The sequence below is a fragment of the Carcharodon carcharias genome, chromosome 1 (genome assembly GCF_017639515.1).
Source record: "Carcharodon carcharias isolate sCarCar2 chromosome 1, sCarCar2.pri, whole genome shotgun sequence".
Taxonomy (NCBI): domain Eukaryota; kingdom Metazoa; phylum Chordata; class Chondrichthyes; order Lamniformes; family Lamnidae; genus Carcharodon; species Carcharodon carcharias.
This window is the reverse complement of record NC_054467.1, coordinates 136,573,191-136,591,044: the sequence shown is the minus strand read 5'-3', so window position 1 is coordinate 136,591,044 and position 17,854 is coordinate 136,573,191. Positions and strand designations below refer to the sequence as shown.

At 44.3% G+C, this 17,854-nt stretch overlaps 1 protein-coding gene across 4 annotated transcripts in view; it reads right to left on the bottom strand.

The window, feature by feature from the left end:
• Nucleotides 1-17,854, bottom strand: part of tbc1d1 (TBC1 (tre-2/USP6, BUB2, cdc16) domain family, member 1) — a 263,634-nt gene that overhangs the window by 183,603 nt on the left and 62,177 nt on the right. The window contains exon 1 of one of the 4 annotated variants that reach the window (XM_041184525.1): nucleotides 4,439-4,669. The exons of the other annotated variants lie outside the window; for them this stretch is intronic. Coding sequence (XP_041040459.1) covers nucleotides 4,439-4,495 — 57 coding nt within the window. The 5' untranslated portion in view covers nucleotides 4,496-4,669. Of the gene's footprint in view, nucleotides 1-4,438; nucleotides 4,670-17,854 lie in introns of those variants that run through there. 4 annotated transcript variants of the gene reach the window in all.

Sequence of the window (17,854 nt, the reverse complement as noted above, 5' to 3'; positions counted from 1 at the left end):
AGTGATCAGGATGCTATTCTACAACAAGGAAATACCACAGAAAATCCCAATTTTGATCTCACTGAACATCCACATATGTAAACTTCTGATGGAAGTGGCTGGATAGTAAACAGAGCGGGAAAACTGGATAATTTCCCCCTCCCTAATCCAAGGGCACTGAGGCTAATTGTAACATTCCTCCTGCCACCCTGGCCATGATCAGCTCAAGCAGAAGGCAAATCTGGTCCGTATAGCTCAGCTACCCACTGAGTAAAACAGCCTGAGCCATTGGGAGAGCCTCATTAAACAAAGGTGGGAAAGATCAACACTAGATTTATGTATCCAAATAAGATTGTACCTGTAAAAGGTACTCCTTTTAACAGTTTCAATATATAAAAGGAGGCTGCCTCGGTCAGGATTAAGGCATTTTGTACTTGCTAAATAGATAGCAATAGGCCGCTGTTCTGTACTCACTCTAGATTGCCATGGCAATTCATCGATACTGCGCTGTGCATGCCCCAGGAGCCACACTTCACATTGTTCCAGAAAATAAAGTTTACTATAGAGAAACTAAAGGACAGCAAAATCAAAAGCAATGTGCTCAATTTTATGAATGTGCTCTGCTGGTGTGGAATATCACTCAGCAGGAGGTGCCCGGCGGGAAACTGCAGACATGCTGTCCATTTTAGGTGGATAGAAAAATCACAGATATACGCATTTGTAAAACTTACCAAAATGTCTTCTGATACCCAGGTAAGCATCAAGACACCCCAAAGCTCAATTTAAAAGAATCAAAAGCATCCAATAAATAATTATCGAATAAACTGCCAATGTTTTGACTGGTTAAATACGATATGACAAGATCATAGTTGTGGCATCAGAATTAGAGATTGATAGGAGCACAAGATGTGGGACAGCTGTTTCAGTAAATCAGTTAGCACAGCCCACACAACTCTGTCAGGGTCCACACTGATTCACCAAGTCTTTGCAAGCAGATTCCACAGGCACTGCCATTTCTTCAATATTCCTACAGCATATGGTACAAAACATTATACAATTTTGCACACAGTAGCTGAAAAAAATATTACCAATGAAGAAAATGAAAGATGCTCCTTGTGATTTTATACACTGTTGCATGCTGCACCAGCTGGAATTTCATTCAGACTAAAATATGATCCCCCATGTTTAGTTTGGTAAACATCCAACCAAATTCGAGTGAAGTTTAATTTCACATACTCTCTCTCAAGTTCCCAGAAGTGCAGCCCCCAGAACCAGCAATGGAATAGTGCCAGCCATTTTCTGATCAGCAGCTGAACATTTAACCTGCCCTGACAAGTTAGAAATTCCATGACCTAGACAAAAATAAGGATCGCAAACTGCAGCTTTCAGAACATGGAGCGTTGTTCAATATAGTCAATTCTGCGGAATTTGATGCTTATACCACATCTCTAGAGGAGTAATAAAATGATTGGGTATGTGTCAGAAGGGAGACATTTAGAGAGAGGTGACCAAACACTTAGTTAAAGAACAAAACAAAAACAGAATTACCTGGAAAAACTCAGCAGGTCTGGCAGCATCGGCAGAGAAGAAAAGAGTTGATGTGTCGAGTCCTCATGACCCTTCGACAGAACTTGAGTTCGAGTCCAAGAAAGAGTTGAAATATAAGCTCATTTAAGGTGTGGGTGGTTGGCGGTGGGGGGGGGGGGGGGGGGGGCGCGGCGGAGAGAGAGAGAGAGAAGTGGAGGGGGTTGGTGTGGTTGTAGGGACAAACAAGCAGTGAGAAGCAGATCATCAAAAGATGTCACCAGCAATAGAACAAAAGAACACATAGGTGTTAAAGTTGGCGATATTATCTAAACGAATGTGCTAATTAAGAATGGATGGTAGGGCACTCAAGGTATAGCTCTAGTGCGGGTGGGGAGAGCATAAAAGATTTTAAAATATTTAAAAATAATGGAAATAGGTGGGAAAAGAAAAATCTATATAATTAATTGGGAAAAAAAAGGAAGGGGGAAGCAGAAAGGGGGTGGGGATGGGGGAGGGAGCTCAAGACCTAAAGTTGTTGAATTCAATATTCAGTCCGGAAGGCTGTAAAGTGCCTAGTCGGAAGATGAGATGTTGTTAAAGATATGGATTTTAAACACCCAAAACATATTTTTCAAATATCAAAATATAAGCAGAGGTTTTCCCTTGTAAAAAAAAAAGTGTGCACACCTCTCATCTCATTAACTCAATTCAATTTTAATTTAGTTATGTTCCTGTGAAGCCATTTGGGATATACGTTCAAGACAATACAGTAAAGTCCCACCATTTGCGGGGGCTATGTTCCCACAAAAGCTCGCAAACCATCGAAATTGTGAACGATGAACTTACTTTACAATGGGAGTCAATTAGATAGGTTCCAGCCATCCTAAAATTTTACATGTATAAAGGATTAAAGGCAATAAAAACTTCTTAATAAATTTAAAAGAAAAATGTACTGGAGAACTTGTTTAATGAAACTATAAAACAAGAAAAATGTAAGATGTGTCACATTTACAGTACTTTACTTGAGAGTGGAGATGGACTGTGGTTAGGGATCAAATCGCAGCAACAATGAACACCCACTTGCAAACAATGGCAGATGACACACACGCACTGCGCACTTCCTACTGTAGGATATTCATCGTGGACACCTTTTTTTAAAAAAAAGCTTTATTTAGGCAGTGTTTCTTTTTTTCCTGGCATTATCTAAAGATGGCTTCTATTTTTTATTTTTAAAGCCGCAGATAAGTGAACATTTGGGCCCGCAATGGGTGAACTGGTGTACAAAGACTTTTGCGCGGATAAGCGAATTTGCAAAAGAGGCAGTCGCGAATGGCAGGACTTGACTGTATATAAATACAAGTTGGTGTTCCCAGTGCTGCTTTTGTCCTTATATGTCTGAAATGCCTTTTGTAATTTCCTGTTAATTTCTACTCTAAGTATTTGGTAGTTAAATTGAGTCAGTGCACTGTTTTCCGGCCAACATCATAAACTGCCATTATGCAAAATTGCAAAGAAGATCCAATCTTTCACATCCAGTGTTGAAACATCGAGCATTCTACACTCCTCTTCCAGCTTAAATTGGTAACATAATCCAACACAGTCATGCGCAATAACATGAAAAGCTATAACAAAATAGATTTTCAAGTCAAATAATCTTTAGACCCACAATGGCTCCACCAATCTCAGTACCTTCTACATCTCTCTCAAAGCCTCATTCCTTCCCACTTATGCAAAGACTTCCTGCCCTACAATCCAGCTCAGACCCTTTGCTCATATTTAGGCTAGAGTGCTTCTCACTCCCTCTCTACAACCCCACCCCCAACACTATTCAATTTAGTGGTGAAGTCTTCAATCATTACCACCCTGCAGTTTGGAACTATTCTGATCTCCTCACTACATTTCTCTCCAAATCTAAAAGATTTCTCAGAGTCTTGGTCTTTCTAATTTTCCAAACTCCCCAATGAAACACCTTGGGACATTTTGGTTCATTTAAAGTGCTCTATCACTAAGCAAAATTTCATGGTTTATTTTCTGTTGGGGGCACTAACCTTTAATTGATAAGCAATTTAAGGGCACAGTGATTCTTTTTTAAAAATGGCACCGCATCTCAAAAGTTCAGAGGTATAGGGAAGGAGTACATTTGTTTCTGGATATGTGTCGATGCCCTTCTTGGCCACCCACTGGGAATGCCCAATACTCAAAGTCCAGTGTCCAGCTAGCCTAGTTCATGGCAGGAACTGAGCAGAATTAGTGTCTAAATAATAGACAAATATAGAGATATACAGCAATACACAGATAGATGTAATGCACATATAATTATAAAATAGACATATGAAATACATATATAATATATCAAATGCATATTAAAGAAGTGTATACGTCAACTTTGCAGAGTATTAAAACAGAGTCAATAGCAGTAAAGTAAGAAATAACAAAGTGGCTTAAATGGATTTTTAAAAAATATTTAAATGTTTAACCAAAGCTAGTTTCAGTTCAAATCCAAAATCAGAGCATGAACTGAAAAACTGAAATGTATTTTAACAACGTATTTTAATTCAAAACAATCTTAGTTCAGCTTCAAGCCTCAATTTAAAAGACTTATTGTAGGAAAAGTTCAAAAGCAGCCCAAACAAAGCTGATTACTGTAAGTACCGCACAGGGACAATCATTCCAGGCTCACAGAAGTGTACCTTCTACACCTGGTTAGGTTGCTCAATTATTTTACACCTTGTGGGATTAGTGTCCAACCTTAATTCCATAAGAGACAATACAAAGTCTAGACAGACTCCAAGGAAAGTAGGCTTTAAAAAGCATTGAAAAGGTCAGTGACACAGCTCTAATACATGACAGCTAGGCATGTCCACAACAAGTTAAGCAAAGAGATATTTACTTAACAGTAGAGAAAATGAAAAATGTTTTATTAAGAGCTTACCTTCGCCACCCAGCTGAACAATGGTGACATTCCCTTGTAAATGGTGTCGATAAACATAAACCTTTAGCTACACTGGATGAGAAATAAGTGTGGAGCTGATTTTCCTTTCAAACTTACACTAACCATAAAATGCCTGTAGCCCACAAAGCAGTTTGCACAGATCCCAGCTTTCATTATGTGTGAGGTCATCATCCTGCCTCCCCACCCTCCCCTTTCACAATCAGACTTTCAGTAGCCTTTTAAGCTGCACTTTGGAGAGAGAATGTGTTTAGGCCCGAGAGAAAACACCCGCCCACATCTAGCAACTCAACCAACAAGAGCGCTCTGCACATAGCCAGGAAGCTTGTGAAATGTGGAAGTTCTTGCTTGACAGCCTTGTGTAAATATATGACGGCAGATGCAATTCAGAGAGATCTGCAGATAAATACTGCTGCAATTTCACACGGTACTGAGAGTCCAGAACCTGATCATCAACCTGCAAAATACATCCGAGGAAGGGAAATTAAATCCTCGGTCCTGCTAGGGAGAAATCTTTAGGAAAGGAGGCAGGCAAGGTTTAGATTGTCCAGGGCAACAGAATTTAAACAAAATATGCCTGAACTTGTACATCTTATCAAATTGAGGGAACTTTGCCTTCTGATTATTGTGTCTCTCCCTCTAGACGATATTTGTTTCTTTAAATTGCCAGAACAGCCATGCTCAATTTCTCTGGCCGGGATTTACCACTCCGAGCCCAAGTCCCATGGCGGGGCAGGAAGTCAGAAGGACTCCCACTGTAAAACGTAGTGAGTAAACTTGATAAACTGCGCAATGTTGAGCTCATTAATTATGGGTTTGATGCCAAACACGCGGCAGGACGAGCAGGAAGTCACGTAACTGCCGTCATATCTGGGTGCCATATTTAAAAAGCACCCCAACATCCATTCACGCATCACGCAAGGACAATGCAAAACAGACGTGTCACCCAGGAAGCAGCAAGCACCAGCTCCACGCTTCAGCAACACCCCACTTACGACTCTACTGCAGGCCTTGGAGGACAGGAGGGACGGTCTCTTTCAGTGATGGGAGGAGGAGGCCCACCCAACCCACCACACCTGCCTAGGAGGAGGTTGCCACATCTCTGCAGAGGAGGACTACCCTGTAGTGCTCTACTCCCCATACTCATCTCAGTGAATGGGTACTGGGGTGTGGGCATCAATGGCAGGGCCAGCATCGGAGCTGATCATACATAAAAGCCCTTCGTAAGGTGCTGGGCTGCTGTCTCATAGCCCCACTGCAGTCCATGTGGTCTGCTGGTAGGGAAGCAACTGCGGGATCACTGACCCAGCCACACTGAAAGCACAGGTTATTTTGGGGGAGGTGGGGGGGAAATGGTATGGAATGGTTGGCATAGAGGGAAACTTGCAGATGCCACAGATGCCATGCCTCTCTGGTCCTTGTCCTTCCAGCTGTTAGAGCTTGCAGGTCTGGAGGGTGCTGCCAAAGTACCCTTGGGGTCGAGCAGCTGTGTGCCATATGAAAGATGCACGCAGTTGCCAATGGGTCAGTGGTGGAGGGATTCAATGTTGAGGGTGCAGGATAGGGTGTCAATTAAGTGGCCTGCATCGCCCTGCAGTGTCTCCAGCTTCCTCAGTGCTGTTGGAGCTACACTTATCCAGGCATGTGGACTGTACTCCCTCAAACACCCCACCTGTGCCTTGCACATGATGGACAGGCTTTGAGGACTCACAAAGTCACTTATCAGGCACTGAATTAGTTGCACGTGACCGGCATCAGAGGTGCTCATAGACCATCTTCTATCTTTATGCAGGAGAAAACAGCGCACAACAGACCGAGAGGTAGAAGATGGGAGGGGGCAAGCCAGAAATCCGGCCCCTCACATAGAATGAATAGCTGGAAGCTGAGCTGGCAGGGGAGGAACATGACTGTGCCTGTGATGAAAGCGAGGTCTGCATCCCTCAGCCATCCAGTGAGGAAGCATGCGTAATCTTTGCAACTGGAAACCTGAGGGTGAAGCTCTGTGCAATGTAGGAAGCAGCCCATGCTGTTCTTTCCTCCTTCCATTACAGGTGGCAGCAGGAAGAGGGCAAGGCCAGACCCCGAGCCTGAAATCAGCCCCAGCCCGCAGAGGGTCTTAGTAAAGGATGATGAATTCTCACCTGTAGAGCCATCACACATTTACCTGCACCCTCTACCATCCTCTACCAGGGACAGTCGGCACAGTGGGTTATTGATCTAGTATAGGCTGGGCCTCACACTCTGGTGGTCTGCAACAGGATGAGGCAGTGACAGCCAAGGTCTCTGTCACTTGGATGACTGCTGGAGAAGAGGCCTCTGCTAAGTCCGAGTCTGATGACTAGTCCATGAGAGTGGTCATGGACAAGATGCAGCGAGATGCAGGGAACATCAGGCAGAAGTGTCAGAGGCCTGCGACAGAGTGACACGTGAGACAGAGGAGTCTCTCTACTCTGATTTCGTGGCTCCAACATGTGCACATCGAGGTCTCCATGGGGAGGATGCCAGATGCCATGGAGAACCCGGTCCAGCAGAATGCCCAGTTTCTGCCGGAGATGTGCTCAGCCCTGCAGTCCATCGCTGTAGCCATGGTTGAGCTTTTGTGGTGCTACACAAGAGTGGATGGGGCACCTCAACTTCCCCACTGGGAATCGGACGGGGCCCCTCAGCACCCAAAGGTGGGGGGGCAAAAAGTGCGTCAGGTGGACATCCCTGGGGCCTCCGCCCAGGGATCTCCAAAGGTGTCCAGGCATTCCAAGTCTCCACTGCCTGTGACCCCATCAGCTCCAGTCTCTGGAACCACTGAGAGTGCACCCACCCCAGAGCAGGAGAACCAAAGGCTGGGCCCTCCAGAGGATGTCCACTAAAGTCATCAGAGACAGAGTATAGTGGTCAACAGGCTGCCTCCACCTCTGCTGTGAATGTCAGGAAGGCACCTGGACGTAGTGGCTGGGCAAGGAAAATTAAGAAATTCTAAGTTCGGTCTAGTAGCACGGAGGCACAAGCCTTGTAAATATAGTTGTTTCAACTTTGTAAATACATGAATCATTGCATTCTACAGAGATCTGCTGGGTTTTTCTTTCTGCTGCTTGTGTTAATGCCTGTGCCCATCCCCACCCCTCCAACTTTGCAAGGGGCCGAGCCAGGCTGGGTCTGTCCTCCTGAATCATGCCTGCACATGAAGGCATCGTTCTTTGTCAAAGCCTTTGCAAGCCATGTGTGAGAAGCCTCCCACGCACACTGTTCTCTTTCCCTCCACTGCCTTTGAGGCTATGGAAAGACCTTTCACTTGTCAGGACAGCTTATTAGGGTTCCCCTTCAGTTGTCCAGTTGTCCTGACCTTCAGCTCCACCCACCCAATAAGCCTCCTCCCAACCAGCATTTCCTGAGCTGGGCATCGAGGGTGTGGATTCAATGCTGTGCCTCAGCATCAGGATGGTATGCGTGAGCTTTCAGACTGTATCCAACAACTTCTACCCTCCTCCTAGAACACACACCCTCCCCTCATCTCCGGTATTACCTTCACCCTCCCATCTGTCACCCCTGAACACGCTCCCCCCACCAAACCCCATCACCCTGCAGCCCACCACCCTTCAATTGTCTTTCTTTCCCCAATGATCCTACACCTAGCACAACCCCCATAGCCGCCCTTAACCTGCCCACCCCAGGATCCGTGTACATCTTCACGACCCCTCCAAACACCCAAACCAGCCCTTCACCCGCCACAGACGAACCCTCACCCTACCACATCCCACTGCCATCCTAACAGTTACTGTGCCCTCCCACCACCAGTACCCTCAGTTTGACCTCCACGATTCCTCCATCGACACCAGAGACCCCACCCTCTGAACCCGCCCACCCCTCACAGGCCCCTGGTTTCCCAAGGCCCCTGCACTACTCCTGCCCCTTCCCACCCCACCTGCACAGTTCCATGGTTCCATCTACCCCTCCTGGCCTTCCCACTACCCCCTCACCGTGTCCCAGCATCCCCCCCACATCTCCGTCTGTCGTGTGTCCTCTCCCCCCCCATCCCCACTCCTGCTCATTGTACAGCGGACCAGGCTGTGATTTACAGCTAAGTCCTTCCCATCTCAATGCCGTGTTGGTCCAGTCATGTTGCAGGCTGGTGTGTAATCCCGCCGGATGATATGCCGTGGTTGGCGGGGGTGGGGGGGCTGCTATTTAAGTTCTATTAATTATATGCTGAACAGGTTCACAACCGTCCTTTGGTGGGAATGGCGACTGGCCATTATCCCACCACCACGGTCAGGACCACAAGTTCCTGCCATCAATTCCTGCTGTCAAGAACACAACTTTTTTTCATCCTGTCACCTTCTCCGCCCCCACACCCTGCCATTGGGCAGGGTGGAAAATTCCCGCCTTTCTGACATGGGAACAACGGGTCACAGTGACGGATGCAAAATGAAACTTCTGGGTTCGGCCCCAAGATCAGTACGTGAAGCTGGGTCAATCAAGTGGCCAGAACGACGTAGTCAGGTTTCCCTCTTCTAATCGCTAACCTGTGGTTCCTACTAAAAACGTGTCAGTCTTTGGACAGACCCAGGCTCAGTCGTGAATTCTTCACCCTTGCTCTATACTCCCAACCCACCTACCACCCCCACCACCAATCCATCTCACTCCAATAACCCAAGATACTCACCACCCAGACTCAGATATCTGTTACAAGCTGCCTTTATATCATCTGGGACCTGTGTTGGTGTTGCTCACTCCCAGTATCAGGTCTCATACAGACCGCAGCAACACTCAAAACAAATGTGTCAATTTGCTTAAGGCCAGCAGGAAGATTTGGTTTAAACAATAGTCTTTCTAACCGCTGGCCACAATGAATTCAGTAAATTCACTTAGGGATTGGTGCTGAGAACCACACATTGGGAGATTAATGTTCAAGTGTTCAGGAGTAGAGGGAAGGAAATTGAAGGGAGATTTCATTTCAATAAGTTTCACTCCATTTTCCATAACTCTCAGGGACAGATCATAGGTTCCCGAGTCTTGGGCCTGCATTTCCCAGGAGGTTTAACTGTGCTGTCTTTGTGTCGACCAATGATATGAGTGAATCAGACCAGGCAGCCCAAGAAACTGTAACTCGAACAACTTCACACATTTATCCACCACATGAATCTAATACATAAATAAAGAAAGATTGTGGAGGTAGAAAATTAAGTCCTAACAATCACTTCAATACCATCCTCACCCACCAGAATACAACTTTTAACCATTTGCCAACACATTTTCAACCATGCGGAGCATCTCCCACTCAGAATTCAGACTAAAAACTAGTTAGCTGCATGTGGCCTAGGGTACACATCCAGTATAAAATAGCCAGGACCATATTAGGGGCAGACAAGGGGACTGTTAGGAAAGCAGACAGTGTCCAAGAATACTGGGCTTTTGTCCCAAGAGGGACACAGACAAAATTTTGATCTCTGGTGGAGGTTTTGGCATACGGAGGTTGCTTCTGCCCCAGACAGTCTGGCATAAGGGAAAAGGCAGGGCAATGTCTTACCATCTGCACATCCCCTTCCCCTCCATCCCCACCCCCAACCAGAGTCTCAGCTGACTCTCCCCTCTGAGTGGCCAGTGACTTTGTCTCCAGAAAGATATCAACAACCAAGTAAATGTAGGTGGAGACGTCAGGACCACAGGGGTGTCCAGACCTGGAATTCCCCTCATACTGTTGCACTTAAATTGGCTCTCTTCTAGAACTATTTAAACAGGAAGAAATCTGCCAGTCGCAATAACTTGCCCGAGTGCCTGTGAATCACAAACACAACACCCCTTCCCCCAGTAGACACTCAAGTCAGGACAGGTGGCCCCACTGAAGATCAGAAGCGTGACAGAATGTTGGATCACAATTCCTATTCGGACACAGTTGCGGAGCAAGATTGTCAGGCCCCTAAATGCACAATCTGCAATTTACAAAATTACAAAACCACAAAATGGAATTTGGCCCATCAAGTCACATCTTCCGTAAGTCATGTAGACTCAAACCAATCATGGACCATTCCTCAAGGTATTAAAAGGAGAGTTAAAGTTCTGCACAAAATAGTCCCTGAACACCAAAATTTTCAAACAAAAGTTCTCCGATGTTTAGCTATCCTCACATGCATACCATCCAACCACAACCAGCTATCATTCATTAACTCCTCACCACCTTACTCCTCCCTAGTTACACTGGATCTATCACAAAGTTAGTGAGGTCAGCTATCATCTGTATGTCATAGTGTGTTTTTCTTTTTAAAGTATTTCCCAATAGCTAAATGCATTTTGTTTTTATTTATTCATTTATAGGATGTGGGCACCACTGGCTGGGCCAGCATTTATTGCCCAAACCCAGTTGCCCTTGAGAAGGTAGTGGTGAGCTACCTTCTTGAACCGCTGCAGTCCATGTGGTGTAGGTACACCCACAGTGCTGTTAGGATGGAAGGTCCAAGATTTTGATCCAGAGACAGTGAAGGAACGGTGATATATTTTCAAGTCAGGATGATGTGCGGCTTGGAGGGGAACTTCCAGGTAGTGATGTTCCCATCTATCTGCTGCCCTTGTCCTGCTAGATAGCAGCAGTAGTGGGTTTAGAAGGTGCAGGTGAAGGAGGCTTTGTGAATTCCTGCAGTGCATCTTGTAGATGGTACACACTGCAGCTACTGTGCGTTGGTGGTAGAGGGAGCAGAGGAAGTGAATGTTTGTGGTTAGGGTGTCAATCAAGCAAATTGTTGTGTCCTGGATAGTGTCAAGCTTCTTGAGTGATGTTGGAGCTGCACTCATCCTGACAAGTGGAGAGTATTCCATCACACCCGACTTGTGCCTGGTGGACAGGCTTTAGGGAGTAACTCACCACTCAATTCCTAGCCTCTGACCTGCTCTTTTAGGCACAGTATTTATCTCACTAATCCAGTTCAGTTTCTGGTCAATGGTAACCCCCCAGGATGTTGATTCAGTGATGGTAATGCCATTGAATGTCAAGGTTAGATTTTCTCTTGTTGGAGATGAACATTGGCTGGCACTTGTGGCATGAATGTTACTTGCCACTTGTCAACCCAAGCCTGGGTATTGTCCAGGTCTTGCTGCACTTGGACATGGACTGCTTCAGTACCCGAGGAGTCACATATTGACCAAAATGGCCTCACTCCATTCTGTTAGTTCATCGGAACCAAAGTCATGGTAGGACAGTGATAATCCACATCAACACCATTAGTTTGGAAGTGGTTGGGAAATGGTGGCCATGAACCCAGCATACAGCCAGCATTTGATATTCTAGTCGCTAACCACTAACTCCTGGTCAGACAGGATTAGGCTCAGCTGCCTGAATGTTTGAAAAGTCCTCAGGCACCCAGCTCAGCTCACATTTGAAGAATGTCCACTAACTTATAGTCCATGAAAGTATGGGCATAAAATGACACTTACATGCCCCTTGGGTAAGGTGTCATGTTTGCCCAACAACTAAATCACTGCCTTCTGAAAGGGAAGGGACATGAGGAGAAAATCAGGAGAGATTTTATGTAAATACTAATAGATTTCTACAATATTGCTGATGATAGAGCAGAGGTTACTGTTTCATCCTACACAATGTACAATACAGTATAATTTTCAGGACAATTGATCTGTAGCGATGTAGTCAAAGTACATTTTATTACACAGTATTCTGGGAACTCTGGCAACATATTCAGCTTGAATTGTATCCATACTTCCACAGATACAGCAAAGCTGTGATAATGATTATTATGTCTGTGTAGCTATGAATTCTCTTCCCCTTAGCAGAATGCCAAGATGTTCAAGGTTGCAGTTAGGTAGAATGGTGCTGACATGTCACAGGAGGGGGTCAGGGAGTGGGGGGAGGGGAAGTTTATGTGGGTTGATAGTCCTACGGTCCAGAGCATGCTAGGCAAGGAATGGGTCCAGAAAAGGGGCCTTTCATAAGAGAGCACTAGGAGTGCTATCTTGCGAATCTGGAAGTGGTGGCGGAGTGGGGGGGGGGGGGGGGGGGGGGGGTGGTGGTGGTGGGGAGACAGGGGACATAATTTTAGATTTATTGTCTTTCTTGGGGCAGAGAAGAGTTGAAGGGATAAAAGGGCAAAACAGTGATCAGACATAGACAAGATGACCAGGAGTCTCTAATTCAGGCAGAAGGCCTGAATGTCACAGTGCTCAAGTGGTCAGTGGGTTTGAAAACAGTGTCACCTACAAGCTGAGAGGACAGAACTGGAGTGAGTTACATTGGAAGAATGATCCAGAAATAAAGATAAGAAAGCGAATTAAAAATAAGAAGTTTAAGTGTGATAGACAAGAAAGGAACTCAAGGAAGTGCTACATTCACAGGTAACAGGCACTGGATAAGAGGCTCTTAAAGCAAAAGGAGAGATCATCTGTGGAGGATGTGCTGTTTCATGTAAGGTAAACACCACTGCCTTTTCTTTCCGAAAAAACTTCTTTTTAAAAACATAGGACTCAAGAGCCGGGCAGATATGGCAGAAATGTGTAGGTGTAGTGGGAAGTTGAAGGATAATCATGTTATGGAGGTGTCGCAGCAGTGAGAATGATGAATTGTGGTGGTTGTGACAGAAAAGCTGCACTACTGTGTTGAACAGTGCAAAACTGTCCCAGCTGGGGGGTAGAAGAGGGGGTATCAGAGAATGAAAGGAAGAATTACTTACAATTGGTGGAAAGGATTGAGAGGACTTGGGAGTATTCGGAGGAGTGTCCAAGTATGGGCCAGGATTATGAAGAGGGTCTTAGGGGTCCATGTGTATTTAATAGTGGAAAGGTATATTAGTACCTGGGGTTGTATAAAGAGGAGAAAAGCAGGTAGCATAGAGGGACAGAAACTTCTAAGCATCTTCCTCTCTCCCACCCCCAACTCTTTCATTTCAGTTCAACTCTTGAATTTTCTTTCAATTCTTTATTCTCTCCTTTTTGGTTCTAATTTTGTCCCCTAGATTTTTGTTGCAGTGTCACTGTGGTGTGCGCTTTTATCTTGCAATGTCTGGTGTCAGTGAAGCAACTCTTTATCTAAATTTTTTTTTTTGCTCATTCACTTTGCTGAGTCTCTTCCTGCCTCTTTGAGGTTTCCCGTGTAATGAATTTTCTCACAATACACCACAAAAATTTAAATGTTAATAAACGTTGCCCTGAATGGCAGTTAAAGACTGAAATGGGGATAGTGTATGAAATGAAAAGCCTCACTGAAGCAGGTAACAAACCATTACAAAGTCACAACTCCCTCCCTAATTGCACTGTGAGTGTACCTACACCACATGGACTGCAGCAGTTCAAGGAGGCAGCTCACCACCACCTTCTCAAGGGAAATTAGGGATGGGCAATAAATGCCAGCCAGCAAAGCCCACATCTCATGAATGAATTAAAAAAAAGGTCACACCACAACAATTGGATTCTGAGAATTTCACTTTTAAAACACTTGTTCTTAACTATATTTAAAAAGTCATTTTCTTCGACAGCAGCAACCAAACCCTCAATCTCAAATCACCTAGGACAAAAGCAGATGCATAGGAACACCATTACCTCCAAGTCACACACCATCCTGACTTGGAAATATATCATCGTCCCTTCATCATTACTGGATCAAAATCCTGGAATGTCCCACCTAATAGCACTTCGAGAATACATTCACCACACAAACTCCAACAGTTCCAGGCAGTGGCTCACCACAACCTTCTCAATTAAGGCTGGGGTATAAATGCTGCTCCTGCCAGTAACACCCATATGTGACGAATTAATGAAAAGAAAATAAGATAATACATCATAAAATATCTAAATGAAAACACTAGGATTTACAGCAGATCAATTTATAATTCGGAAAATGTCTGGATTGCTAGGAGCTGCTTGCCTGCAGTTCACAAAGCAGGAGCTGGACCTGGAAGACAAGTGTTCTGAGGATCACAGTCATAACAAACCACAAAGCTAAAAATAAAAAAAATCAGCTTGAGGTATGAAAGACATAAAAATACCAAGTTTAAATGTGACAGAAAAATACGGCAGACAGACATGAAGAAAACAACACGACAGGAAGTGTGCGCTCGACCCAAGATTTCTAAAATATTTTTAAATAGATTGAGTGAATTTGTTAGCGATTTGTCAATTTGCTGAAAACCTATCCAAAATAAATTACAGGATTTGGTAAATAGAATTTATTGAAGCTAGAAAGGAAATCAAATGTTTAATGCAAACAAATGTTTAATTTGCATGATTGATGATACTTTAACATAAGCAGATAATCATCAGCATACTCTGGTTCAGTTTATAACATGTCAAGTATTCCAATTAGCAAGAAATTGAGCCAGCTTCTTTCACTGTAAAAGCTAATGCAAAAAAAAAACTTCAAAACTAACAAGCTAATTGCAAATTTATGCCTTATTCATTTATGTGCATATGGTCACCCAGATTATTACCACACAAGATAATAGTAGTTCTCTTACTGACCAATGAATGAGTGATCACTTAGTACCATGAAGACAGGCTTTAAATTTCAAAAGGAGAACATTTTAGCATTAAAATTGTTTTCAAAAGCAAGGACGGCCTTAAACTCAGTTGGCTAGATGGCTATGGTGTAGTTCAGAATAACGCAAACAGCACGGGTTCAATTCCCGCCATTAATGGGCCAAGCACCTGCCTTCAGGCAGAATATTCAAAAGAATGAAATTGTTTTCAATATCATTACTTGGACTAGCCAAACATCAAGCATGATTTTAAAACATATACAATCAATCTGAAATCTCTCTCTCCAAATTCTAGTCCTTTTCTTCAAAATTGAAAACATAAAAGGATAAAAACAGGAGGTTAAAATTTGCAATTTAGATTAAAAGCAGGTGACTTCCCAGGAATGCGCCAGTAGTGTTTCTTTAAAAGAAAGCTGCTGTGGTCTGAAACTGCTTTCAGAGAAAAGATAAGAGTTATTTCAAGAAGTTTTCCTGACAAGCATCTCAGTGCAATCATTCAACAGAGATATTTTGGGAAGCAGTTGCTTTGGAATAGGGTGGGAAAAAGGCAAGAATTTCCATTGAGAAAGTGTTTACTTTAATGCTTTGGAGACTTCTACCACAGCTAAAACTGTAGTAGGATGAAAAATAATTATTTATGCAATTGTCTTTCTACAATATATTAAACATACAATATATAACCCTCCTCCACTGGGAGGCTAATTTTAAAACCAGATTCATAGTTTGTTGCCAAACTTGATTAAATCAGGAACACGATTAACAGTAGGCTGTTAAATTTGGTCAGAGGCACTTTCTATTTTTATCTACTCACAAATGTAAACATCTCCGACCTTAGATTTACTATGAAAGCAGTTTTCAATCCAGCAACACAAAAGAGCTTGCAAGAGGGATTTCTGAAATTAAATCATAGCCACAGTATTTATATGGCTAGTCCAGTTCAATTTCTAGTCAATGGTAACCCCCCAGGATGTTGATAGTGGGGGTTTCATTGATGGTAATACTAGTGAACATCAAGGGGCAATGGTTGGATTCTTTCTTGTTGGAGATGGTCATTGCCTGACACTTGTGTGACACGAATGTCACTTGCCACTTGTCAGCCCAAGCCTGGATATTGTCCAGGTTTTGCCGCATTTGGACATGGACTGCTTCAGTATCTGAAGAGTCAAGATTGGTGCTGAACATTGTGAAATCATCAGTGAACATCCCCACTTCTGACCTTATGATGGAAGGAAGGCCATTGATGAAGTAGCTGAATATGGTTGGGCCTAGGACACTACCCTGAGGAACTCCGCCATTGATGTCCTGGAGCTGAGATGACTGACCTCCAACAACCATCTTCCTTTGTGCTAGGTATGACTCCAACCACCTGATTCCCATTGACTCCAGTTTTGCTAGGGTTCCTTGATCGTCACACACAGTCAAATGCTGTCTTGATGTCAAGGGCAGTCGCTCTCACCTAAGCTCAGGAGTTCAGTTCTGTTGTGGAGTATTTTAAACCAACACAACACAGGCTCTTTCGTTCAAACACAGGTGAGGAGACAATCCCTTCTGGTAAACCAGGAGACTTATGCAAGAATACAAATTTCAGATTGTTTATATACTATTCTTATTGCTTTACAATCACAGTGCCACCTGCAGCAGAACTGATACCATTGAGAAGGATTGGAATTTAGGACATTACAACAATGACACAGGATAACCACTATTACGTAATCTAATTAAGAAATGAAGGGGGCAACTGTCACAGCCAAATGGCCCCCAGACAACATCCATTCACCCCTGTCACGGAAGGAGAGATATCTTTTACATAAAGATCAACTTGGGAGCCAGGTACAGCTTATGTTGGTAGGATCCAATGTTTTCAGTTGTGGAAATATCAGCTCTGAGCTGGTCTGTCCAGAACAGACTTGCTGAGCACCAATCATCCAGCAAGATGGCCTCAGGAGATGTGTCTGTAATACTCTATAAGCTTAACATCCAGGAACCATATTAACCCCATAACTGCTGTAGAGCTTAATAGCCCCACTTCAACTCTTTTGTCCATGTTTGAACCAAGGCTGTAATGAGGTCAGGAGCTGAGTGGCCCTGACAGAACCCAAACTGAGCATCAGTGAGCAGGTTATTGCTAACCGAGTGACACTTGACAGCACTGTTGATGACCTCTTTCACTACTTTACTGATGATGGAGCGTAGATGGATAGGGTGGTAATTGGCCAGGTTGGATTTGTCCTGCTTTTTGTGTACAGGACATACCTGGGCAATTTTCCACATTGCTGGGTAGATGCCAGTGTTGTAACTGTACTGGAACAGCTTGGCTAGGGGCACGGCAAGTTCTGGAGGCACAAGTCTTCAGTACTATTACTGGAATATTGTCAGGGCCCATAGCCTTTGCACTATCCAGTGCTCAGCCATTTCTTGATATCACGTGGGGTGAATCAAATTGGGTGAAGACTGGCATCCGTGATGCTGGGGACCTCCGGAGGCCAAGATGGATCATCCACTCGGCACTTCTGGCTGAAGATTGTTGCAAATGCTCCAGCCTTATCTTTCGCACTGACGTGCTGGGCTCCTCATCATTGAGGATGGGGATATTTGTGGAGCCTCCTCCTCCAGTGAGTTGTTTAATTTTCCACTAGCACCATTCATGACTGGATGTGGCAGGACTCCAGAGTTTAGATCTGATCCGTTGGTTGTGGGATCGCTTAGCTCGGTCTATCACTTGCTGCTTATGCTGTTTGGCATGCAAATAGTCTTGTGTTATGTGGTAATCAGCAGGAGGTTTCCTTGCCCGTGATTGACCTGATACCATGAAACTTCATGGGGTCTGAAGTCGATGTTGAGGACTCCCAGGACAACGCCCTCCTGACTATATACCACTGTCCCACCACCTCTGCTTGTCTGTCCTGCTGATGGGACAGGACATACCCAGGAA